Genomic DNA, 27092 nt, shown 5'->3' with positions numbered 1-27092 from the left:
CATAGGCTTTTAATGGGACTTTTGTATAGTGGAAGTATTCATTTTTGTAAAATAGTTGGGATATTTCATACTGGAAAGTTTTTCACATTAAATTGTCATGATTACAAGCATCAGAAACCGTTGGATAATACAGGATGAAGTCGGCTAGAACTAAAAGTGAAACTCAGCGTTCCCCGGACAAAACACAACGGCTAAGATTTAAAGCTAGTACAAAGCCTAAAAAGTTAAGCTTCAACATCTCCAGTTAAATCACAAAATAAGCGGTCTGATTTTTCATAATTTAAGAATACTGCATAGCTCCCACTAATTTCAATTGCGAGGGACTTGATTCAGCTCTAAATCTAACCACCCCTCAGGCAGCCAAACTTACGTAATTCTTCTACCACACAAAACTCTTCAGGTGGTGCGATAATACCTACACTTGCCATTTGAAGGGAAGGCAAAAAACAACTCTCTGCATTTACAGTATGTTCTGTTTTGCCATGTAGCCGCGAGTTGTTTGATCTCGGAATCAGCTCTTTCCAAACCCACTGCAACAGCCTGAGAAACACAGATGATTTTAGAGATTAAAACAAAAACAGAGTAACATGAAAATAAAACAGGGCATAACGGATTTTGCTTTTTATCACTCGGTTCAACATGAGATAACTGGTAATTGCTTTTTTTTTTTTTTTTAATCATCACTTAGGCTTTCGATTCAAAAGTGGAGGGTGCAGGAAAGCTTGAACAGCAATGCACCAAACATCAAGGCCCCTCAGATCCTTCACTTGGGGCCAAGCAGCCCAGTGGAATTTATTTTTAAGCAGCAGTTTAGCAAGGAGCGACGTTGGGAGTTTTCGGGCTCCCGTTTGGCTGCGGGCGACACCTGCAAGCAAAGGAGCGGAGCGGGAAGCTGTTGGCCACCCGGCCGGCCCCTCCGCCTGCGCGGTCCAGCCTCAGCACGCAGCCACTGCTGCTTTCCCACCCAGGGAGAGCCCTGCTGCCTAGCAACCAGCCAAAACTCGTGACTGTTTGTATATTCCATCCCTTGTGCAAAAACCAGCACTCCGATCCCAAATGATTGCATTTCGACAACAACAGAACTGCAGCTGATGGATAAGAAAAGGCATTTTCCTTTACTGCCGGTAACCCTTCCTTGCTCTACTGTGCCTTAAGGTTCACCCTCCCACACATGAAGCACGCTTTGATGTAAGACCAATCTGGAAAATTTTTTAAAATGGGAATAATAATATTAGTAGCCCCTTAGGAGCCACTTCTGTGAATAAAGGCATTCACATGAATATGTATTTTAACAATGAGGCCGCTAAGACTGACTTTAAGGTCAAGCACAATGGGACACGTTCTCTCGGGGCGTAAGTATGCTGGACTAGCATAACACAACTATGCTCAAAGGAAAGTTGTCCTTGTTTTAAAACAATCACAAAAAGGTCAGATTTCCCTTTTGCACCATGCATTATCCACTGTTTTGTTTTGTTTTTTTGTACTGCTTTCTGCTTAAATCCAGTTCTGAACCCAATTTGCTAGAGGAACTAGATTTATATTCCATGGCTTGATCTTTCTGTCTGTTCCACCGTGGGCTTTTGAGTTTACTGGCTGGTTCAGCCAACATGACTGAAGGGTAGGTAACTCATCTATAAGCATACTGCAAATCAGTGGTTCAGCCGAAGTGAGGTGCCCACAGAGGAGTTCGCCGGGTCCCTTTGTTTGCCCTCTGGGCTGGCCAGCAGACACACGCTCACCAGCCAGGCAGGATGCACGCAGGGCCGAGGCGGCAACTCATTTATTACTAGCCTGTAGTTTCTTTACTCCACCTTTGTGCTTTCATTCTCTAAAAAAATACAGAAACCTTATGCTGAGATTATATAAACTTAGAGGATATTTAAAAGCATAAAAATCATGTGAAGCCTGATCTAATCATGCCATAACTGACCTTAGTATTGCTGTATCTTAGATTTAATTGTGCACAACATCTGTCCTGTTTAAAGTCACAGAGCAAACCATTACTAGACAAGTCACCTTTATCAATTTGCCTACTATGATAGCCACTGCATTGAAAAAACAACTTTTATCACAGAGAATACCTGGAATAATGCAGTGTGAAGTAATAACCGAATGACTTAGGTTGATATAATGAAATGCTGAAGTAACTCTCGGTTGAAAGCAAAGTGAAGTTGTTATGGATGATTACCTCCACCACTTTGTTTGTCCTGCAGCTGTTCTGTTCAGCAGCAATCTCTGATCCAGAGCCAAGGCGTAAGCCCGTTAAAAAGCTAGCCGTATTCTGCATCCATTGCAGCTCCCCCAGCCAAGTTTTGGTCCCTTTCAGTTTTATTCTTTCTACTGCCTAGTCTACAACAAAAATTGATCCCAAGTCTTTCTTCAGGTCCACCAGTTAGAGGAGACAGATTTTGCTGAACGTGCTTTCAAAAACCTCTTAGACCATGACAGATATTCTCTCTAATGTTAGTTACCACTAAATTCTCTAACTAGTAGCTGCAGAATGACTTACAGGATGTTACAGCACATTTACGAGCTTAACTAGGGAATGTAAGAATTCACAATTCTGTATCGCAAACACATGTCGCTCCACATAATGCTTAGGGGGGACGGTTTTCTTCACCAAAGGTGCAGAAGATCAGCCCCTTTGGTAAAATCTCCTGCCTTTGAAGTGGTCGTTGCAGTGATTGACTGTAGCAGCCCAGAGCTCAACTCCAGAGCTGTATTTAATAGTGAAGATAACCACAAGGAGATGAGTTCTGGGCCCTCATATAACAGAGAGATCACAGAATCACAGAATGGTTGAGGTTGGAAGGGACCTCTGGAGATCATCTAGTCCAACCTCCCTGCTCAAGCAGGGTCACCTAGAGCATATTGCCCAGGATCACATCCAGACGGGTTTTGAACATCTCCAGGGAAGGAGACTCCACCACCTCTCTGGGCAACCTGTTCCAATGCTCTGTCACCCTCACAGTCAAGAAGTTTTCTCTCAGGTTTAGGTGGAACTTCCTGTGGTTCAGTTTCTGCCCGTTGCCTCTTGTCCTGTTGCTGGGCACCACGGAGAAGAGGCTGGCCTCATCCTCTTGACACCCCCCCTTCAGATACTTGTACACGTTGATGAGATCGCCTCTCAGTCTTCTCTTCTCCAGGCTGAACAGGCCCAGCTCTCGCAGCCTTTCTTCAGAGGAGAGATGCTCCAGCCCTCTAGTCATCTTGGTAGCCCTCCGCTGGACTCTCTCCAGGAGTGCCATGTCTCGCTTGTACTGGGGAGCCCAGAATTGGACACAGTACTCCAGGTGAGGCCTCCCCAGGGCTGAGGAGAGGGGCAGGATCACCTCCCTCCACCTGCTGGCAACACTCTGCCTAATGCACCCCAGGAGACCATTGCCCTTCTTGGCCACAAGGACACATTGCTGCCTCATGCTTAACTTGTTGTCCACCAGCACTCCCAGGTCCTTCTCTGCAGAGCTACTTTCCAGCAGGTCAACCCCCAGCCTGTCCTGCTGCATGGGGTTATTCCTGCCTAGGTGCAGGACCCTGTACTTGCCTTTGCTGAACTTCATGAGGTTCCTCTCTGCCCACCTCTCCAGCCTGTCCAGGTCCCTCTGAAGGGCAGCACAGTCTTCTGCTGTGTTAGCCTCTCCCCCCAGTTTAGTATCATCAGCAAACTTGCTTAGGGTGCACTCTGTCCCTTCCTCCAGGTCATTGATGAATACATTGAACAAGACTGGACCCAGCACTGACCCTTGGGGGACACCACTAGCCACAGGCCTCCAACTAGACTCTGCACCATTCACCACAACCCTCTGAGCTCTGCCATCCAGCCAGTTCTCAATCCACCTCACCGTCCACTCATCTAGCCCACGCTTCCTGAGTTTACCTACAAGGATGGGATGGGAGACAGTGTCAAAAGCCTTGCTGGATAGTTGGTGGAAATGCTCTTTTATATGAAGCCTGTCTGAAGTATTTAAAATGATTAAAAAAAAAAAGGAGAGAGAGAGAGAAAAAGAGAGGACAGAGAAATCCTCCTTTTTGCCTACGTTTTTTTTAACTGATCTGTTTGAAGCCAAGAGCAACGCATTTTGCACAGTGGGAGAGATTAATCTGGGCGCAGAGAGCCAGTGCAAGCCTATATGCTTAGGCAAAGGATAAATCTGGGTGGAATTTTCTGTCAGGAAAGTTGGGATCATTTGGGTGAGAAGTAAAAAGTCTAAAGTCAGCATTGTTATGGTCCTCGTGCAAACTGCGTACTGGGGTCTCTCTTTGGGGCCTGCTCCCAGCTAAACTTGCTCCCTCATGATGCAACATGTGGGCGGCTACCCCTAGTGAAGCCGCCAAATGAAAAACTCATTGGATTTCTTGCATTTTATGGAATAAATTGCAGTTATGAACTCAGCCTCTTGCAATGGCCTTGCATATCCACTGTGGCACTCACTACCAGCAACTTAAAAAGCCCACGTCAGTCAATGCCAGTCTAATTAACTGCCTTTGTTTAATATGTATATTTGCAAAAGAGGATAAGTGGCTCAACCTGGTTTTTCAATCCTCATGAAAGTACAGCTCCCATCATTTCTCTTCCCAGCTAAACTTAATAATACTAGTACTAGCAGAGGTTTGGAACGCAGGTGACCACCACCCGGGCTAGCGAGCCAGGGGAGGCAGGCAGCGCACAGGCAGGGAAGAGGCTGGCACCGGGAGCGCTCCCACCCGCGCGCCAGAGCTTGGCCGCAGCAAAAACATTATTTTCATTCTTCTGGTGACCTTCAGCTACTTTTAGGACAGTTTTTTCCTTTTTTCTTTTTTTTTTTTTTAAGCTGTCCATTCCGTTGTTTGCTTTTTTGGGTTATATAATGGGCATTTTCCATGTCCACTCAAAAAAGGTACTTTGGAGGCCATCTAGTTTAGAGGCAAAATGGAGAACAGCAGCTCAGCCTTCTCTAGGGGCACTCGTAAACTCAGAAGCCCTAACCCTAACCCTTTTAACCTGCAGGTATCTCTTGTTCTGCTACATCGTAGAGATCTTGTTTTCTTTTCCCCAAGATATGTACATGCTATTTGCTTACTGCGAATGACAGATAGACACATATACACAAATATTGATTCTATACAGCACTGCATTATTTAAGAACATTGAGACTAAAAGGCCAATTTTTACAACAGAAGTATTTACTGTAAATTAAAATCCTCCCTATTAAAGCCAGCTTCAGAGGACTAACGCAAGAGGCATGTGCTACTTTAATCACTCAAAAGACTAAATCTGAATAATGGTAAAAAACAAAAAGCAAATTCTGGACCTACTAGGTTGTGCATTGCACAATGAGTTTCCATATATAGTATCAATATATGATACAGGATCATGATTAACATAATGTATTAAGCAAACATGCCTGGAATAGCAGACGCAATGGGGTGAATGGCATGCTGAACCTTAGCCACAGCAGCATTCATTTGAGTTTTAGTGTTTTGGCCTCCTTAAACAGATCAAAATATGAAATTATTTAGGATGTTGCTTTTTAGCTTTAAGAAAAAAATTAAATAAATTCATAAATGAATAAATAGGCTATCTGGATGATTAATGGGGTAAATGGGGATCTATCATGTAAACAAGCAAACAAAAATTCCAACAAATCACTTATGTGATTTTAAATGCAAAAATGTTGTTCATATCCTAGACTGAAAATGCATTATTTTGGAAGGTCAGTCTCATTTATGTGATATTGATTTAGTACTGTCTTATGACTAAATATATTACTGCATTGGTTGCAGTAATATTGCAATTAACACCTTGGCCAGTATTTTAATGCTGGTAGGTATATAAATGCAGATTTAGCTGCTTCATTCAACATCTAAGGAGAATTTATTAATATATAGTTGGGGAGTGGGTATTTAAAGAAAAAAAATCCTCAAACTAAGCACAAAGTGTCTCTGTATCTTGGGGGATAAATTAATGTTCCTGGGTGTGGTAACACCACAGTGACAACACTAGGATTTTGTCAGGTTTTTCAAGGTCCACCCCCAAAAGGGTGCTGAAAATTTAGTTCTCTGCTGCCTTTAAAAAGTAATGGCACTGACTTCCCTAAAACCAACTGAGGGAAAGTTGCAACATCTCCAGGATGTAATCTTCCCAAGCCCAATCTTCCAAACCAGAGCTGGATTTAGATCTGGAATAAGCAAGGCCCACGCTATTACGGATCTGTGACGGCATCAGCACAGATACTTGACGTTTAAAATAAAACAGTAAATATCTCGCCCTTGCTGCTGGGAGGATCCGAAAAATATCCCAAAGACCCCAAACTGAGCTCCGCCTGGCTAGGTCTAAATTAACAGAGAAAGAAGCTGGGAAGAAAACCTATACGATAGGAAGCAACACTATAATAAAATAGTTTTCCTTGAATGAACAGTTTCCAATACCTTTGCCTACAGCAAGTTATGATAACAGCCGCTGCTTTGTGTGAAGAAATAAACAGCTTTATATTGCTGACCTCTATCACATTTAGCCATGAAATCAGAGTGCAATTGTAGTTATGTGACGCTTCTTAGATATTCATTTCTCTTCCCCGGCGCTTGAGAGGGCTGATGGAAGGGGAGCTTAGACTAGATTAGGCTCCCGACACCTTCATGCATTACAGACTTCAAAATATATTTTTCCCCTCTCGGAAGGTGAAAGCGTTGAGTCATTTCTTTTAAAGATCTGATGAAAGTTATTGCTCATAGAAGGAAAAGTGATGGTTCACGGCAGGGCTAAGTAAAACACAGAAGCAGCTACAGTCCCAGCTCCTGTGCTGGGGCTTCCTGCCTCCTCTTTCTCTGCTCTTCTCACTCCTCCCAGCCCTCGGTCAGCCAGGCACCGCCAGCACATCTGATATAGTCACGTGGATTAACAAGGGCTCATTGGAGGGAATTGTGTGCCAGACATGATCATTATGGTGTAAAATGCAAGAGCCTGGCAGGAAGGCATTGTCATTTGTGAAGTTGGTCCATCGGATGGAGAAATAACCTGCGTAATACAGTAGAGGATAATTTGGCAGTTACCGTTTCAGTGCTCAGAGACATAAAATGCGGTCTCATCAATGTGTAAGATTAGAAGTAATTAGCTCCTATATGGTAAAGTCATCAGTTAGGAAGTAGACTCCATCTGGGGACATTTTGTAATGATGCCTCAGGGACGAGTAAGATGGGACCTTTGACTCACATGATTTGGAAGGATCGAGACCTAATTAAAACTGAAAAGATGCAGTAACTGCAGTAAAAGAGTTTTTTAAATATGAAACATATTCCCTTTCTCTAAACAAACTAGGTATATGACCCTCTGGAATAGGAAGAGAATTAATCAAGACAGGGGACAAATGGCTGCCATGTGGTTGCCAAGTACAAGATGATACAGAATTGAAGGCATTTAACAGTTTTTTTAAAGGATGGGGCTTTATTTTGGTTAAAACAAACAAAAAAGCCCCCCAAAACATAAATTCAAGATAGTGTGTTGCTTTAATCTCCGTTTCTCCGGATGTAGATATTATAAGAAATATTGATTACCTCACAAATAAATAAGTGCTAACTGTTTTACAGAAACAATTTACAATTTACTTTTATTTAAAATCGGTCATTATAAAAAACAGACTTGCAGCTTTCAAAATGAGATATACAGAGCTATTGCATTTTTGCCAATGAGTTCCCTAAAGTATTTACTTTTTTTTTCAAAGGCAAAACACTTTGTACTGACCAAAAGTATGAAGAACTTAGCTTCCCAGCAATGACTGCCTCATTTATGCGATCTGTCTTCTCCCAAGAAAAAATATCACCATATGGTATTAATGGTTTTCTACCATAACTCAATACTCTGTGTTTTATCAATGCATAACCTGGATTATTAAAGCCTGGAGGCTCAATGGAAAAATATTTTAAAGCACAAAGCAGAGTGGAGCCACAGAGGCATATAGATCTCAAAGAGAAAACTGTACCCAGATGACGTGTGCAAATTTACACACTTCATCATACTGCTTAGAATAAACTAATTTAAACAGGATCAAACTTGCATTTAGGTAGGTCAATGCTGAAAGGAATTAGCACCTACGTAAGTATTTCAGAATTTTTTTCTAGCCACATAAAAAGGTCTCAGAAACAATTTGATCCACACAAGTATGTTGGTGGCACTGTTTCTGTATTTTATTAATTTTTACAAAAGAAACGTCTTCAGTCATCCCTGAGTCAATTTAACGTTTTAATCTACCATAAAACTTTGGTGAAATTATACAGTATTTCTGAACGGTTGTAGAACTGGGAACCCAACAATCCCTTTTTTGGCCAAATGGTGCAAGTATATCAAAACAAGCCTCCAGCTATAAATAAATTAACCCATACAGCACACCCACAATCAACCATACAGCAGAACTGAGAGTCATTTATTCTGTTTTTCGTAGAAAAGTGTAAATGAGCTTAACAGCTAGTCAATCACCGTTAGAAAAAATGACAACAATCTAAATACCTGAGTTGGTCAAGCGTTCAGGTGACCTTTCAAGAGGAATTTAGTTTGAAAACTCACTATGAGGAAAAGCTATGGATTTGGGAATACACCTTATCTCTTGCTAAAGCCCTTGCTAAATGGCTCTTAGAGATTGCTAGAGATGTAAACCAAACAGCTGTGGAGATTAAAGCAATGAAAAAATGAATTAAGGAGAAGGCAGGCTCGTGTCTGACAGGTGATTTGGGTCAAGCAACAAATACAACTATTTGTCTTTGATTATGTGTGCTGGAAATAAAGACAACTCTCAGCCTTCAGCAAGAGAGCTTTCTCCCTGGAGACAAGTCAGTCAGAGAAACTGAGAAGGACAAGATGAGAATGCAGGAAAAAACAAGAAAAACTCTCACAGAAAAAATATCCCACCGCAATCTAGCAGTCCTGGTGCTACTGCTGAGGGGTGTGAGCCCATGGTAGTACCATGGCTGGGAGAGGAAATGGATTTCACAGGTTAACTCACAGGATAACAACTTCTGGAGGCAGCATGCCCTCCCCAGGCAGTAGGAAAGGGCAGGCTACTGTGCTGGGAAAGATGGGCTGCTAGGGACTAGATGTTTGTATCTGTGACTCTAGCAAAGATGGCACAGTGATCCATCTAAGCACCTTATGGAGGTCCATCACCTTCGTAGAGACCAAACCGTATTGCTAGTGCCACTCAGGATGCCACAGGCACGGGAAAGAGCAGAAAGACAAGAGCCAGGCTCCACGTCGGTGTTTCTGAACTGCTCCTGGCACCGCGTGCACCTCCAGGCAGGCAGAGAACCAGAATCAGCGTTTGCTCAGGAAAATGCAATGGAGAGCAGAATGGGCTTTACTGGGAACCGGGAAGACTTTGGGGACTCAGGAGGCCTGCAAAGAGACTTGCTTCATCTAAACCAGAATAGAACTGGACAGCTAATGTTTTTAAAGGCAAGAGAGTTTTCTTTCTTTTCTTTCTTTTTTTTTGAGAGAGCTTTCTCTCTTTTTTTTTCCCCTCCTCTTTTTTTTTTTTCTTCCAGCTAAAAGCTGAAGGAAAGTTGATGGGTATAAAAGCCTCTATATCCTTGGATGGAGTGAGAGGAAGAGTCTGAGGTCAAAAAAAATCGCAAAGAACAGTCCACACAAGTAAGATTGCATTTATACAGGGAGCACAAAAATAGCAACCAAAGCAATACTCAGTGTGCAAGTTCTAATAAGCATATATAGCTTCAAAGTGCTGAGTAGTCCAGAATGCCTGCTTATTTTTAAAAAGGGATATTGGTATCATAGGTATCTCAGAAAAGTGATGGGATTAAGATAAATCCCAGAGGGCACTATTTAAAAAAAAAAAAAAAAAGAGTATGAATTAGATAGAAATGACAGAAGACCAGGTTGACAAAGAGGCAGAGCCAAGTACCAAGAAAAATATACAGTAAACCAGGTAAATAAGCAAAATGCATACCTCAAAATCTCCTTAGACTAAACTTCCATGCTAAAATAACAAAATAGCAAAAGTATACTAAGAACAAAACTATCATCCCAGAAAGGGGTCAGAGTGGCCCATTACTGCAAAGTACTAAGAGACTAAATAAGTTAGGACTTGTCAGCTCAGAAAAAAAAGTCAAAAAGGGAGTGATGTGATCAAGCTCTATAAAAAAAAAAAAAACAACACAAAGAGCTTTCTGAAGATGAGTAGCGAGAGGTAGGAGTAGAGGGGGGGCAGCACTGAAATTACTGGGTTGATGATTTAACATACACATTAGAAAATATTTTCTCTGCACAACACTTAATTAAACTGTGAACCTAAGTGCCGCAAACCACTGCAGCGCACAAAAATGTTCAAAAAGCAATTAGACGAGTTTATGGAGGGTGAGTCCAGCCTCGGCATTAATCAAGGCTGTCCTGGTGCTCGGGAAGACTGTAGGTCACTGGCTGAGGAAGCCAGGAAGGTGTGCCAGGAAATGACCACCTATACCTTGCCTAGGGGTTTTTTGGGGGCCAGAATCAGACAGGATAACAAGGTAATTGGACCTTTGCTCTGATTCAGTATTGCTGTTACGTTCCCGTCACAGTGCCTATACGAAAGACATTGTGGACATCCTTTAGAAATATTCAGGTGGCCAAGGGGGACTGAATTTGAGTTACCTGTCCTAGCACAGGAGGAAGAGCAGCCAGCAAGAGGTAATTCCAACAGTTTGTTAACAGGCCAGATCTCTTCTTTGCTATTATTCAAAGCCATAATGACTTCAAGCTCCTACACACAGCCAAATGGTATATTGCAAATATTCGTGAATGTGAGGAAATGCAGTGTTTTACCGCGATAGGATTCATCTATGTTGCCAAACCGATTACCCTACCTTTCGCACAGAGACAACCAGTAAGAAAATGCTACCCTTTCCAAGGAGTAAATTGTTCAAATAACTTCATAATTCAATTATTTTACTCTCTATGAACTGCAAAGGACACTACGAAGGCAATTCATAATGGCTATTCTCTTTGATACATACTTACTATAACGCAAGGATTCAATAAATTGACAAAACAGAAAGTAGCTTAGAGGTTCCACTTAAACGTAGTTGTGCCAAAATAAGGTACAGCGAGTTGAAGAAGAAGAATTCTCTGCTATAGAATAAAAGCTTAGCTCTTTGTTGAAAAACCAAGAAGCACGTTCAAGGATTTTGCCCACCCCATATTATGGGAAGATATTCTAGAGAATGGGGTCATAAGTTTCGTTATCTGCATTGATGTTAGGGAGCTAAGACAGATTTATCGTAAGGCTTTATCAACAATGTCAGTGAGATTATTGCGCCCAATACACAGAAAATGTTAATCTACTTCTAATCATCTATTATAGTTTGCAGGCTAAACATTTCCTTACCCAACCCTTTGGCTGGTAGAAACATGTATTTACCTTATAAAGCTGTAATTCCACATCAACATTCAGCTAATTGGAGGTTTACTGTCATTAATTTAGATAATATATATGCCTCTTGCAAAAATAGCTTCTAGCAGCTTCTTTAATTTAACCTTTCTTTTAGCCTTCTTTTTTTGCTGCCACACAACTAGCAATTCTGTGCTCACAAATGGCCTCTCGTGCCCCAGTCATGCCGTAACAATCAGTGGTAGAAATTTCATAAAACAGATTAAATTGTGCAGTGTTCTCTTTGATAAATTAGTAGAATTTGTTCCCTCTAGCTGCTCAGAGTTAATCTTTGATTTTTAGCCGAACGCACTGCATTGGAAAGAGTAAACTAGGGAGACATCGTATTTTTGTGACTTACATAGCTGTCGTGGAAATAGGGCCCCAGCTTCTGCTAGAGTAAAGTTACCTTTTTGATTTTTGCAGTTTATCTCTATTATCTCACTACTTAAAACAGTATGTCAGGAAGACAAAGTAATTCTGTATAATTTTATATATGCATATATATATATATACACACACATAAAAACACACACACTACATTACACAAAAATGGACTTTCCTGACCTGGTGTCACACCATTTGAGTATCAAAGGCAGTTGAGGATCATTCTCCCACAAGGCTTTAAGGGTTATTTTAGGCTATTGTAGCAGTAAAATGGTACTTGCCCATTTTACTGCTACAATAGCCTAAAATAACCCAAAGTTAAAAGCTAGTTCTACCATTGCAAGTCCTATAACATATTTTGTTCAACATAAAATTATTATTCACTTTTTTTTTTTTAAATATAAAGAATTGCAAGGGAAATTCAACTGCCCTTTTTCTGTTTCCCTCATACACACAATTTGGCTAATGAACCAAGAAACCAATTAGTGAAACAGCTGAAATTATAGCAGGTTGAGGTAATCTTTAGCCAGGGCACAGTTAAAACTATAGTACTGTAAAAAGAACAGTTTTTATCTTCAGAGACAGCACTATGAAGTTAATGAGCCCTCTTAACACAGAGCATCAGTGAAGGCACTATTTGCCCAAAGACAGAGACTTCACCTCTACCCCAGCAGCACCTGCTGGTAAGCAGCAGAAGCTGGGTAAAATCCTTATGCAAACACAGCCTTTTCTTTCTGTTTGGCATATTGTGGATCTCGGGGTATTTGGGCGTATCTGCAGCCTGAGGCTGTGCCTGATACTTGGATGTCTACACTGAGCTGTGGTTTTTGAAGAAGCCTCATTTCACATTGCACTTTTCCTTGAGCAGACTCAGTCTCCTCTTAGCCCTGTGCCTCAGTGCCCTGCTTTTGAGGTATTTTGTACCTTTTTTCCTGATTTTCAGCCCTCCTGCCAGGGTGCAGCTGGTCAGCCCAGTCTGTGCTGCAGCTTATTATCCAGTTGTGCCTTGTGCACAGTGAGGGAGGGACTGTGATGGAGATCACGCTCCCCTTCTTCAGTGCTGAGCCAGGGATCTTCCCTGAGGTGCCCTAGTCCCTTAATCCAATGCAAAAAGTCTCATACTTGGGAGACAAAAAAAAGTCAAGAGGTTTGAGGATTCGCAGCAGATTGCAGGCTGAGGGGAGGGTGCCCAGACCACTGACGGGCTGAAGGGAAGGGTACGTCTGAACTCCCATCTGCTTCCCAGATGCTGGGATCCACAGCCCAAACCCATTTCCTCCAGTTAGTTGTCTCAGCTAGTTTGTCTGGTTATAAGTAAACAGCTTATTAAAGGGCTTAAAGAAACAAGAAGTGGACTCCAGACCTGAGATTCGAATGCGGATTTCACCACTTCCCACAACAAACCAACAGCCAGGTTAGAGGGTGGGCCACATGAAACACTACAGGGTTCACGGGATAAAAGAAAGCATGTAAGGGAGTCAGAAGCTAAAAGGGAGTCTTTGCTCCAGGGACCACTCATGCACTTTGCATTACAAAAAAATTCTTCAACAAAGATCAAGAACGGCAGCCCAGATATTCCTTTTTGCCACTGTAAAACAAACATCGGTGGCACTAAGCTCTGTAACACAAGATATGTCATTGTTTGCTAAACCACATTTCTGCCATGGGGTTCCCATCCTACAACCACCTATTTCCAAACATTGCGTTATCACCCTTGGCTAAATTGTTTAAAGAAGATACATGCTCTGTGCCATGTTCAAGACATGCACCAATCCCTTCTTCCTCTGTCCTCCCATATCAAAACCTTACGCTCCCACCTAGGTCCCCAAAATATTTCTTGTCTCCCTACTGTCCCATCACTTGCTTCATGCCTCAATCCTAGATAACCCCAGGACATTCAGAAACCAAGCCCAAGGCACCTCTTCACGCATCAGCCCTCATGCCCACCAGGGAACTGCCTTGGAGGGGGAAGCTCATCCAAGCTGGAAGGGTGTCAGGGCAGAGCAACAGGGGCAAGGTAACAATCTCTGCAAGATAAACTTTTCTCAGGTACTGCCTATACCGAGGCATTTGTCTCATGCCACTCAGTTAAGTACTTCCACAAAAGCATTTGTAGAAGCAGCCCGTATGCTGTTTTGACACCGCTTTGGCACGCGCGTCACAGTTTGGGAATCCCAGGCTTAGAGGAATTTCATTTCACCAAGGGAGTGCTTCCAGGGATGACAGTCTGTTGCTCCCCTTTTTCTTTTTGAATCAGCCTTTGACATCCCAGTTGGAAAAAAGGAGAAGCTAGAGAAAGAAAAAGCTTAAACTGGAAATGGAGCCTGCCTGACACAGGCACATTTAATGAGTCCTAGTATGAGACACAATTCGTAAGTTGTATATAGACAGACTCTCAAATCACTGCAAACATGAAGTGCAAGAAATAAATGGAAGTACTCAAACATTATTGAGCTGCAATCAGCTAATCACTTAGGAAGACGACCAAGAGTCACGAACAGCTTAACGTAAACATCTTTTCAACCTGCAGTGACAGTCAAAAAGCAAAACAAGTCTTAGAATGCATAAGGAAGAGAATGCATTATTGAAAATACAGTAACACTGAACATAGTCTAATGGCATGCTAAAATACCGCGTCCACTACAGATTCTCTTCTGTAAAATTTTAGAGAGTACCTAAATTGCTTATGCATATCTGACATTTTTAGCCTTTATGTGCTAGATGATCTAGTAGCAAGAATTTGGGAACGGACAATTAACACGGGAAGTTTTGCTTTTTAAATTGAGTGCACCAATAACTGGAAATTTACCAAATAATTTATTGTATTTAAATATATGCCGAGTGTATTTAACTGAAGTCAGCCAAGCGTTCATCTGAGGCATGGGTTCTGTTCCATGCTAGGTGCTAGGAGTCAGCCTCTTCCTTTTTTCCTTAGAAATAGTAAAGAAAATAGAGAATGATTTTGACTTTATTTATAGCAACGGCAAAATTATGAGAGGCATGAGACTTGGTAATTGAGTCAGGAGTAGAAGTGGAAGTCTCCTGTGACAGCCTGTAATTGTCACAACTCCAGCTAAATTCGGCAGACAGATTCAAGTAATATTTGGATGTCTGGATAGTACCTATATCAAACCTGGCCTCTGAACCTCTAGGGAGTTGCTTCTCACTGTATTTCGGTCCTTCCATTTTTATTTCAGCAAACATTAACCAGAATATTGTATGGGTAATTCTCCACTGCATGCTAAAACTATTTCATGTGCAAGAGCATAAAAAATGCCATCCCCTAGCAACTGAGAGATCCCTGCTCGAAGTGGTGAGGGAAAAGATGGGGTTCCAGGAATTTGGAAGTCAGGCAAGGATTCTGTGGGTGTGAAATTGTTGGCAATTATGTTTGATCGCTGACTGCACATAATTTTGCTGAACGCATTCAAATTTTCTGTAGAAATTGGCCTAAGGTATAACAGAATTCCAGGAGCCCTGATTAAAATAAATTGTGTTCAAGATACACGTACCGCACAGAGAGTCTCGAGTCCAGGGAGAGCTCTGCATGAGCAGGGAGTGTCAGACACCAGAACAACAACAAATTAAAGAAATGTATTGTCTCAGGAAATACTATTACTGATTTCCAGAAACAAGCTAAAATGCTGTTGCTACCTGAAGAGCGCAAAGGGGAAGAAGAATAACCTTAAAAGCAATACAGCAGAATTCAAATGTGAGCAACAGGCAGACTAGCTCGCTAGAAAGCCAGGCAGCAAATGAGCATATGAGATTAAGTCGTTACGCAGTAATCTGCCATCATCATCTATCAGCTCCGACGGCTGGAAGGGGAGCCCCAGCCCTTGCTAACACGCTGCACGCAAGACAACGAGGACCCTTGACTCAGGCTCTTTCCTTTCCTTTATCTTAGTACGATAAACGAATCGGCGTACATTTCCCATGGGAGAGACGGATATGGAAGCGATTGCAGATAGCTGAGCTGCTGGTGAAAGGCTCAGTTCACGGCCCCACGGGATCTTGGCTTTAGGCGGCGTGGTGACACGACCATCGCTGTCAACCCCCCAAGATAAGGCAAGAGATCAGCGCTGATTCCCCTCGTGAACCAGGGCACATGCTCAGCCTCCTGCCTCCACGGAGGATGGGAAGAGAGGATCAAACCTTACTAATAAGCTCCTGTTGCCACTGTGCGTGTGGGTATGAAGGAGACAACCTAAGTGCGATTGCGCTGGTGACAACTCCGTGGGCCATGGCTGAATTTTGCACTTAAGGCAGGGTTTCAGCCCTTTGGATGACAAATATAAGGTCTTTTTCTCTAATGTGAAAGTACTTGTCCTTTGAGTACAGGAGATACTTTGTGCTAATTTACTTGTAAGTTTTAGATTAATTTGAATTTGCTGTTCTAAAATGTTTGTAGGTGACATAATTACAGTTCCCTTTTAAAGAGATTTATTTTACTGTTAAATTGCTGTTTTGTATTCTCAAATCTCAGCTATGAGGTCTAACAGCTTCTTCTGGGGTCTTGGGTATTAACGTACTAAATTTCTATGTCTCAGCTTGTACAATACCCTTCTTTTTTTTTTTTTTTTTTTTTTTTTTTAAATTCATCCCTCTACAAGGCATGTCTCCAAGAAGGTGATTTGTTCTCCTACTCCCCATCCCTTTGGCAAGAGATGCATTTTAGTTAGCTGATTAAATACAGTTGTGTGGTACATCAAATACCACTAATAATATAAGACAGTGATGTTATGTCTGCTGTGAGAACAAGCTGCTTTATTTGTCGTTATCTATCATACATCACTGCGGTAACAATTTGAAGCGGCTTTGCTTCCTTCCAGCCTTTGGCAGAGCCCGGCAGGCAGTTTTTTGGTGTAGGATAACGTCATGAGGGAGGCAAGCATCTTTGATGGGGTCTCCTCAAAGGCAATGGAAAGCCATGATTTCTTACATGCCTGTGAAGCCACCACCCTGACAGCTTCTGTGCTCTAGTTCAAAGACGCTTTTGCCCATGCTCAGCCCACTGCGCATGCTCTTCCAGTTTTCTTTTGCCACCCATGCTGCCGCCGCTTGTGCGAGCCTGAGTCCACAACTTTTGATGCTCTCCCTGGCTCTCTGCTATGTTACCGACTCTTCTTTTTTTGCATTCTGCATAAACGGGCAAAATATAAATGAAAAACGCCTCCACACGTGCCTTGTACTTGTAGGGCATGGGTAGGGTATACTTATGTGTACATCAGAAACTTTTTTCCCCATTTTGTGGTTAATTAAACTTTTATGCTGGTTGAATACTAGTGCATCACACCATTTCAAAACTTAGTCTAACCTACAACAGTTTATGTCCTTACCTATGCAATTTTTTTCCTCCTAAAAGGATTCCTGCATCTTTCAAAATCTACAGTCATGGACGATTAAAATTAAGCATGGAGTGGTTTGTAGAAGGCATATGGATAACCTGCTTTCACTACCTATTTGAACAGGGAAGAGGGAAATCTTAGTTAAACACAGCAGCTAAATGTCAGCTGAGAGAGGAAATCTGTGGGATGCATAGAATACACTAAGCGTAGCCAGTGTTTACTCTAAAACAGAGAGAGTTAAATAAAGGCTGAGGTAACTTATATGAACAAAATTTAGAGCATGTTCATTAAGTCATGATCTCCATCAGATGCATAATACCTACAATCTTTGATGCCCTGTTCTTGTACAACTAATATCCATCAAAAAATGGTCATGAAAGAATGTAAAAAACATTAAGTACCTATAAGCAGAGAAGGGCTCTTAGCCATTGTCAGTGCTCACGGGTAGGTTCACTTGGGCATGGGAGGATTCAAGCCCAGGGGCACATTCGTTTCATCTTCGTTAATATTTTTAGTTGAAACTTAGAAAACAAACTAAGCTGTTTCCCATCACCAGACAACAGTGAAAGCCATGATGATGGTTTAAGAGTTTTTCAAAAAGGTTAGGGGCTCCTTGAATTCAAAGGGTTGAGAAATACTGGCCTATAAGATGATTGTCACTGGCCCTGACACGTGCCGCGCATCCTCAATACATCTGGACCCTAGCAGCAATTAACACTCATATTGCAGTAGCAATTAAAAGACAGAACTAGGTCAGGAGCTGTTGTTCTAGGCACTATACAGGCAAAGGAGGGGGAAAGAAGAAAGCAGTGTTTGTCCTAAAAATTTCAGTAGAGAAATAAAGAAAGATGAGATAACAAGAAGGGGAGGACACTGCAGAAAAATAACGGTTTGGGTATTTTAACAATGACACAGCGTGTGCTGAACTTTGCACCAAACCAAGGCTGTTGACACAAGGCAGTTTTCAATTACATTATGATGATTTAATTTTAAGGAGAGGCTTGGTAGAGGACTGCCTGAACTGATGGACACCGAACACCTATCAAGTGTTGACTGTTCCCTGGTATGCTTGGCCTCCTCTTTGGCACTAAGCACACAGGCTGATGCTGCATGTGTAATACATTTCTTTACACCTACATACAGCATTGTTTGCAAGAGTCATTTCTGTGGCTGGAACATTTCTATAAAAGAAACCATAGCAACCCTCCTAAATCTACTGGAGCAGCAGTTAACATTCTGCTGTGTCCATTCTGGTATTCAGTTTTTTTGTTTCTTTTGTTCAGTTATGTCTCCTTCCAACCATTATATTCTACACCGAAAGGTTTGCATGAGAGATATCTCCACAGTGCGCTCTATGAAATATACTCAGTGTTACGATGCGCGTTGTATTGCACAAGCTCAATTCTAAACATAGGAAGCAAGACCAAAACCACCTTGCTTGAATTATTTTTTTTAAATTGCACTTAGAAATTTTGTGCTATTTTCAGTTAGTTAGCACTGAACCTCACTGCAGACTGCTTTGCAAGTGTTTCTGAAGCACTGCACACTGCTCTCCTCCATTTTAATGGGAGTCCCATTTTCATTCACTCGGTCACATGAGCAAAAGGATGGCTGAGCCAAATTCCGGTAAAGCAAGAACCAGCAATGTAGCTGTTGATTAAACCTTGCTTTCAGCACGCAATTCAACTTAAAAAGTAATCTGTTAACAAAAACTGATCACACAGGGGCGGGGAAAAAAAAAGCATGCTCCTGCTGTGAGACTTTGTGGAGGATTTTGCATGTTAAACCTTGATATTACAGAAAATCAAAAAGGTACATATTTAATACACTTGCAAGATAGCTCTAGCTACCCAAAAAAGCTGTGGCTAGGACTGATTTACATGTATAGAATTGGGAAAGCTGCAAATGTATTTGTTCCATGTATGTGGCTGAAATGCTGGGTGCAAGGAGAGCCGTATTGGTACTGTGCTGGCTCAGTGCCTCTTTTCTCATCTTCTAGATTGCCTAATAAAGCCTGATGTTGCTCCACTATTACAGATGATGATGTATTACAACTGATGTTGTTTCTATCAGGATAAGCCAGGTAGGATTTACTGAATTCCCCTTCCTTCAGAAAGATTCATTTCATGGCTGTATAAATCAGGAAACAGAGAGCACTAATAAGTTCATCGCAAGTGTTCAGAGCACCCTTCTGAGCAAGGTGTGAAAGGTGGTACAGGTCTTCTGGCATGCCCCGGTAGTTCAAGTAAAAGCCTTGACGCTCCCTAAAAGTATTCCAGCTGGTTGAGTTTCTATGAGCTCTCTCAGCAGGGAGGCTTGGTGGTTTGGTGCTGCAGGTGTGCTCTGACGTGCTGAAAAGAGGAGAACAGCTTCAGAGCCACGCGGCAAGAGGCACAGGAGGTCAGGCCACTTTGTAGCCTGGGAAAAGAAGCAGTCGGCACTCTCAGAAGAGACAGCAGAGGGCTGGGACGGCTCAGCACCACAGCCACTTCCCTGCAAAGACGTCCTAGTAAAGCAGCTGAGAGTTATTTCCCCAAAACTGCCAGGCTGCGAACTCTGTCTCCAAAAATTACTGCTTGTGTGTGCAGCACTAAAAGATACCAGAAGTCCTGACCGCTAGAACCTCAGTCAATGAAATTCAGACAAACAGATTTGAAGTATGATTCCAGATGAGTTTTAAGCTACTAGAAGAACTGCAGCTAGCGTTACCTTCTGTTCAGTCTTTTGACGTTAAGGATGGTTTTTTCCCATGTTTATCACAGGCTTTATACAGGAGATACAAAGGAAACTACCTATATCCTATTGACGTCTTCATCTTCCTAAAGACTTTTGAAATAACTAGCAATAGTCAATTTTGTCGCTTTTGAGTATATGTTTGTTTTGCATCATTACTTCCTCTCTCCCTTACAAAGTTGATGGTCTTTAATCACAACCAAAGGCTACATGTAGGTAGCAACGACATATAGTTAGTTGTTTTGATACATCCCTACCTGGAACAGGACCCTGACTATTCATGGTAACATGCCACCATCAAGTCAAGATGCAGCACTTAGAGACAGGCTGTGCATCCTGTGCAGGGAGTGGCGGGAAGACTATTCATGTTCCGAGTACACAGCAGTAGTTGCCATAAGATTGGCAGTAGTTTACGCACAGTTTTCTCAGTTGTTCCTAGTGGAGTGTCAGATGTCAGACACTATGCCGAAGGAGTGGATCCTAAAAATAATTCCACTGTCACTCCTAGAACAAAGCTCTTGGAACTTTGCTGCCAAGAAATGTGAAAACACCAAAAATGACAAAGTAGTCGCTGCAGGAAAAAAAAAATGCCACAGTATTATTCAGAATAATTCATGCAGATCACTCAATTCTGACAGCAACTAAAAAGGTTTTTTTTAAGATTCACCCACAGCTGAAGTGAATATCTTGCCAGTAATAGATTAACTCCTTTATCAACTCAGGAAACAATTAAAGAACTGATTGAAAAATAACGTCTTTCTTTCTGGGGCCATTGATGACTCAAACCATGGAAATATCAAGCAGTTCCAACAGTTGTTCATTAGTGTAGCATTTAGAGGGAGATGCCAGCGTCTACTAATACTTCTAATATAAGCAAGTTATACTAAAAATCACACGGTTTAACCTTTGAATGCGTATCATCATTTACCACTTTTAATGCTAGAGATCATTTTAAAAGACACCACTGTCAACTAACAAATGAATACTCTCTTCCAGGTAGTTGCACTCAGAGCACAAAAAAGCGTATGATAAACAAGTCAATGTGTGTCCTTGAAAGCTGTGCAATAAAAAGTCTTCAGTCAGTTCTTTTTCCTCATCTGGTAGAGGATTCAGAACCAGAAGAGATGCAGAGACAGAAACGTTACATGAAACAAGAGAAATGTTCTATGAAAAAAGAAAGTCTTGTAACATACCCTGGAGAGATAGGAACCTGGGGTTGTGAGGGACCACAAAAGCAAGTGAGGGAGGACTGACTCTCCTCCAAGCCACTCAGTTACAGAACTGGATTTACAGCAAAGGAACAGGCAGAGGCAAAGCAAACGTCTTTGTTTTAAAAAGTTCATAGGCATCCCAGTTTTAGCTGTGCTGTTGTCCTACCTGGTATGTACAGTCATATCAGATAAAACTGAAAAAGAAAATCCCAATACGCTGCTAAATCAAAATTACCTGAGCTAGCACATCTGAAAAGAAATACAACAGCAAACATTGATGGATCATAAATGGAAAAAAAGTCTCTTGTTATGCTCAAGCTGGAATAAATTACGCTGCCAAAGTATAACTCTAGGATCAAAGAGAAACTAAGACCTTAATGATGGACAGGAAAGGGGGCAGGCTGCTGAGTGGGTCCTGTGGAGCTGCAGAGGTGTGCTGTCAGTCAAAGTCCGCATGGTTTCAAGCACCCTCAGCAGCACATGAGGGCAGCCCACTGCGACCGTGACAGCACTGGCGGTGCCAAAGGAAACAATCTAGCCAACCTGGTTTAAATAAGAGCTAGGTCTAAAAAACATTTATGGTTTTATCCTATATAAGCAGATAGTGAGTTTGGATTTTTTTTTTTTTTTTTTTTTTTTTTACAAATAGGTTATTAATTGTTACAACTAGGTACCTTACAAGAGCTCTCTATGAGCATATCCTCAAGAGACACTGACCAAATTTGAATGAGCTGGGAACTAAGACGGCTTCCACCCAGGAAGAGGTGCAGGAAAACCCATCTGTGACTGCAGGAGAGGCAACCAGAAGTCTTTACAGCTGTGGTGGCATCCAAAGTTATCTTACCTCCTACAGCTCTTTTGGAAGGAGAAGCAGTTTTTTGTTGCAGAGTTCCCTTTCCACTTAGAAGCTACTAAGAAGCTAGTAATAAGTATATACTTAAGGTAGCACTGTTGGTTTAGTCTTCCAATATGCATAAAGACCCAGAGTGATTCATCAGCAATGGTTCACGGTTCCCTTCCTCCAGAGGCTGGTGTCCTGGGCACGCATCCTGCACTCTTGTGCCCAGGGTCCAACATGGAGCAAACCAGGCGTGTCCTGCTACAAGGACATGCAGGCCCAAGAGAGGACGCTTTGCTGCAGGCTCTACTCCATGGACAGAGACCGCATCCTGGTACCTTGGCTGAAGTTTCTGTTACATGGCTCTGACTTGAGGGACCAGTGATATAAGTGGCTTTACACTCCAGGCTTTCTCAGGCTGCGTTCCCAGAACATGTTCAGCCTGCACATTGTGTGGGTTGCATACTAGCTTTTCTAGTCTTTCTGCTTTCCCTGCCACAGACTGCCAGACAACTGCAAAACAACAGCCAGAAAAAATTTCTCTACCTGTACTTTAAAACTTTTCTCTTATTTTGAGCCCTTGTGTACTACTTGTGCCTAGAACCGCAGGTCGATATCATTTCAAATAACTTGTTCCCGCTTAACTACTATTTATTTGGAAGGCCTAAATAGGCAACCTCGGCACGATGCCATGTCGAAACAGCAAAGCCGGCACAACCGCGGCAACGCTGCACCCAGGCAGAAGGGCTGCAGTCTGCTGCCGTCGTGTCACCGCTGCCTAAGGGCAGGCGTATACTGCTGGCACAAAGCAGAGCGCTCTGCCAAGCCTTAAAGAGTCTGTCCTTACCACCGCTCGCAACACGTGCACCCAAAGCTCTGCTCTTGCAGGGCTTTTAACCCAGGGAAATAATGAGGGCTAAGCATGCAGCTACCCTGGGTAAGGAGCAAGGGAACAAGGGTCTCCTCTTCGATAGGGACAAGGGAATGAACTGTCAATGAGTACAGAAAAAATGCCTCTTTAAGTATATATACTTTGATTTTCCAAGGGAAAAAAAAACAAAAACAGGCTGTGCCAAATCACTACACACATGATTCTTGAGCTCAGCTGTTCTAGAGCTCTTTTTTTGGCCAGATTCTAAAGTCATTTCAATAAAAGTGGGTGATCAGCCAGCTCTAAAATTGACATAAGCTAGTAAAAATCAAAATGGGCATCTGACCTCTGCCCTTTGCCAAAAGGAGATCCTTAAACAAAAATAGCTGCGTGTGGGTTTTTTTTTTTTTTTAAATAATTCAACCCCAAAAGGAGAGCGGATCTAGAAAAACAAACACCAAATTGGGTTTACAAAGTTCAAGCTAATATGTAATCCCAATGCCTGTGGGATTCTCCAGTGATTAAAAACCGAGTTGCCCCTGCCACAGGGTGGACAGGTGATAGAAAGGGACTTACCTGGAGAGGCTTAACGCTCCCCTTGGGAGCCTGGACCGACTCAGGGAAAACAAATGCTGCTGCTAAAAGTCACTCCAGTTTCTCCCTTAACAGCAGCAGCCACTCTGCCTCTCCAGGCCTTTGACACAGGTCATTTTATTGCTTCCAGCACCCCACTGCCCAGAACAGCTGTGCAGCCTAAACCTAAACTATTTTGGTATAACATCTCTGTGCAAATAGGTGCTCATACTACAAGTGTACCAATTTGCAAATACACAAATTCGGGATCCTTGCCATGAAGCTAATTAGAGAATAACCAATTCATTCCTGATCTCTCAATGCAGCTAAGAGAAAGCCAACAAGTACTTAATACCAATTTCGATTAATAAGTGTAAGTTTGTATGATACAATCTGGAACCAACCATCCATTGCTTTTTTATTTCATTTATATTTTGGTGCCTTCAAGGTGCCCCAAGAGAACACGTCCCTGTTATAAGCATCTTTTCATGGCAATTACTGTTGTGGTTATAGGATAACATTTACATCAGTACTAGTACGGTTGGGATACCGCACAAGCGGAGGCTGTCAGCTCACAGAGCACCAGGAACAGTCCAAGATTATTTATTCCTCTCAACCCTATCGTACCAGAAGCTTTTAGGTAGTTTAGCTTTCCCTCATTAACAGGTAGCGCTGTCTGGGGAAGAGCAGAGAGGTGCTCGGCAGCCCCATCCTGGATCGCAAGGCAGAACTACACGGTCTTGCAGTGGGAAGCGCAGAGCCGCGAAGCGGAGCAGGGGAGGAGCGTAACACCACTGCAGCATTTACATGAACACGTTATTCCACGAGCAGGTCTCTAGGTGCTATTTTGGCAAGATTTGACATCATAATAGCGACAGAAATATTAATAGGATATTACCACAAAACCCATGTATTTTTAAATCAGAAAGCCGAAATAAATTTATCGACATCACTTTTATGGGGACCTGTATGTACTTCATGAGACATCATATGCCATGATTTTATGCTAAAGTTGTATCCTAACCATTTCAGCAGAAGCAAAGTTTATATACTTCACAGATCAAAAAAGAATCTTTCTTCTACAAATACAATTAGCAAGGTGAGTAGTGCTATTCCACTGCAAGCACATTTCTGTAATAAAATATGTGGGTTTTGTGCCTTCTTCCTGACACGTGTAATACATTATTCCATTTTTCTCTTTTGTACTTTCAGAAGCGAAATAGACATTTGGGAAAGTCTAATTTAATATTATCACTTTAATGCATTCAAACATATCACTAAAAACTGTGCTGCTAAAATTACATTACAGAACAGCCACATATGACAGATAGAGTTTTCTCCTTGAAAAACATGGGCCCTGTGCTCCAGCACTTACTGATGTAGGATCACTTCCACGAATGAGGATTACTCCCAGGAGAGCAGAATTGCACCTATCGTTTGTATATCTCTTTTTGTATGCGTATCCCTATTTTCACCTTCTTTTTTTTTTTTTTTTTGCTGTTGTTTAAAATATGGGTAGGACAGTTAATTAATTTATAGCGCTAGATATCATTGTGCCGTACTTTTATCCCTTCAAAATATAACTGTCTTTTGGATGACATATAAAATGCTTTCATGAGCAAAACAAAGTACAAGAAGCAGAATCTGTACTATCTAGTTAAAAACAAACAAGTAAAAAGAGGAAGGGCCTACTGTTCACCATCAAAACTTTTTCATGTGTTATTTCATATTCTTGTTCCTATTCATGGCCTCTGCTCTTGGGTGTAGATTATTTATTTTCATTATTTTTCCGTGCTAAGTTCTAGTGAGCTACTGCAGAGTTCTAGCGCGATGCTGAAGGTATTGCCAGACAAAAATCAGCCAAACCTTCGAGGCAAATACCACAGCCATACAGATACTGAATAATAAAGCAAAACTTTTAGGTGTTTTTCACCTTATGCTAATAAAGGACCAGTAAGTCTAGCCTTACTTCATCACTGCCATATGCCTTACGTACAAAATACATCTCCTTCTTATCCTTAGGAAAACAGGGTAAGTCACTAATGCTTTTTCAACTGTTTTACAATGCAGCAGTATAGTTAGTGCATCATAAGAATGTTATACGAGTCTCAGTTTCTATTCCCAAACTAATCAGAAATGTACTTAGCTGAATAAAGAGCATCATTATCCTTACAGGAAAGAACTAAAACTTATTATGAAAAGTAATATAATTTTATTCAGCTTCTCCAGTTTGACACTGAATTAGTCTCAGTTTTGGTTGCAACAAATCAAACTTGGATCATAAATATACTCAGTTTTAATAGCGTGCTGTAGCAATCTGAATACCGGGAAATACATATTAAATTATACAAGTTAATATAAGAAGGTTTGATTTTAACTTTAATGTCTGTTCTGTAGGTAGCATTTACCATATCCTAGGGTTAGAAAAAAGGATATTGAATGCCTTTTCAGGAGTCTTTAAGCCATTTTAAAAGCAAAAAGAATACAGACTATTTTTAGACAAACTGGTAAGAACCTACACGCTCTACGTACCGTGAACTGCAAACAGCTGACGAGGGCTTCTGAAAACATCAAAAGTTGCACGAACTTACCAAAGCAACTCGTCTTCTTCCAAGAGCAGTAGTTTATGGAGAAGTAAATTTGAGTTACAAAAGACTGCGTGTCCTGGGTCCATTTTGCATACGGCTTAACCTTAAAATCCATCGGGCTGTGTCGGGCGCAGCTGAGGAGCACAGGTCTCCCCTCTCCAGCAGGCACATTTGGTGCTCGCCAGGCCGTTTCGCTCGAGATGTTTGACGGCCTCAGCGCGGCCGGGCCAGCAGCCACTTGTTGCAATGGTGACAGGCAAAGCCAGGCTCTGCCTGCCCAGGCTGCGGCGTGAATAATTCATGCCTTTCACCTCCCCACATTAGCATGCCATTCAGGCAGCACAAATGAAGCAATTCATTTTGTCCTTTGTCTTCAGGAAAAGCCCGCTGGATTAATGAGGGTTATCTGTGATGATAAAACCCGGGCCAGCTGATTTATTTAGCCTGATTGGTTAGAATTTGTGTCTCTGAATGCAGGTTTTATTGCTCGAATGTAAATGCTGTTGTGCATTTCCAACCTTTATTCTGGCAGGCTACAGTATCTAGCTGCAGCACATGAATGTTTCATTTTCTTGACTTAAATATTGAAGCCGGGCTCTTTGTCTGAGCCCTTCTTCAGCAAAGTTAAGAGGAAATCTAGAAGTATGCTGCTTGCACATGTTTTTGCACATGTTTCTGTAATGACCGCTTGGACTGCTAAATAGCTAACACCTGGCTTTCAAAACGTTCACTCTTTAAGTACAGGATGGAGAAAAAACTACAATGAAGAACAGCAAGTTTATAATCCATTTTTCCAAAAGGAAATCACATATATGGCAATGTTATTTTTCTAAAAGAAGGTTTTGACAGTTATAGATTTCAATTTGAGATTTTAATTTTCATTTAGAGGTTTTTTATATCATTAGCAGTGACCCCATCTCTATGGGGGCTAGAACAAGCTACCGAGTACCGCAGTGAACGCCTCATTTCCTGGACTCCTTTCTACAAGATATGCTTTAGTCAAACACAAAAAGCCTCGGAACAGGCAAAAACAGTTAAAATGTAGAGAAGATAACAACAAAGTCCTTAAAATCCTCTCAGCATTATATTATATTCATGTAGTTTATTGAAGTCTGTAGTGCATATTTTCATGTCACTTGAGTATAGTGATTTC

General features: G+C 41.8%; 1 protein-coding gene across 4 annotated transcripts in view; it reads right to left on the bottom strand.

Annotated features, from left to right (window-relative positions):
* The window catches only part of C7H10orf90 (chromosome 7 C10orf90 homolog), a 72456-nt gene extending 46278 nt beyond the window's left edge, over positions 1–26178 (bottom strand). Inside the window, exon 1 of one of the 4 annotated variants that reach the window (XM_009670525.2) lies at positions 25943–26178. In XM_009670525.2, coding sequence (XP_009668820.2) covers positions 25943–26054 — 112 coding nt within the window. In that variant the 5' untranslated portion in view covers positions 26055–26178. Of the gene's footprint in view, positions 1–25883 lie in introns of all 4 variants that reach the window. The other 3 variants (XM_068951451.1, XM_068951452.1, XM_068951453.1) reach the window with 3 other exon arrangements.
* Between the last annotated feature and the right edge of the window lie 914 nt (positions 26179–27092).

Source organism: Struthio camelus, chromosome 7, assembly GCF_040807025.1.
Source record: "Struthio camelus isolate bStrCam1 chromosome 7, bStrCam1.hap1, whole genome shotgun sequence".
In the NCBI taxonomy this organism is placed as follows: domain Eukaryota; kingdom Metazoa; phylum Chordata; class Aves; order Struthioniformes; family Struthionidae; genus Struthio; species Struthio camelus.
This window is presented reverse-complemented; position numbering and strand designations above follow the sequence as displayed.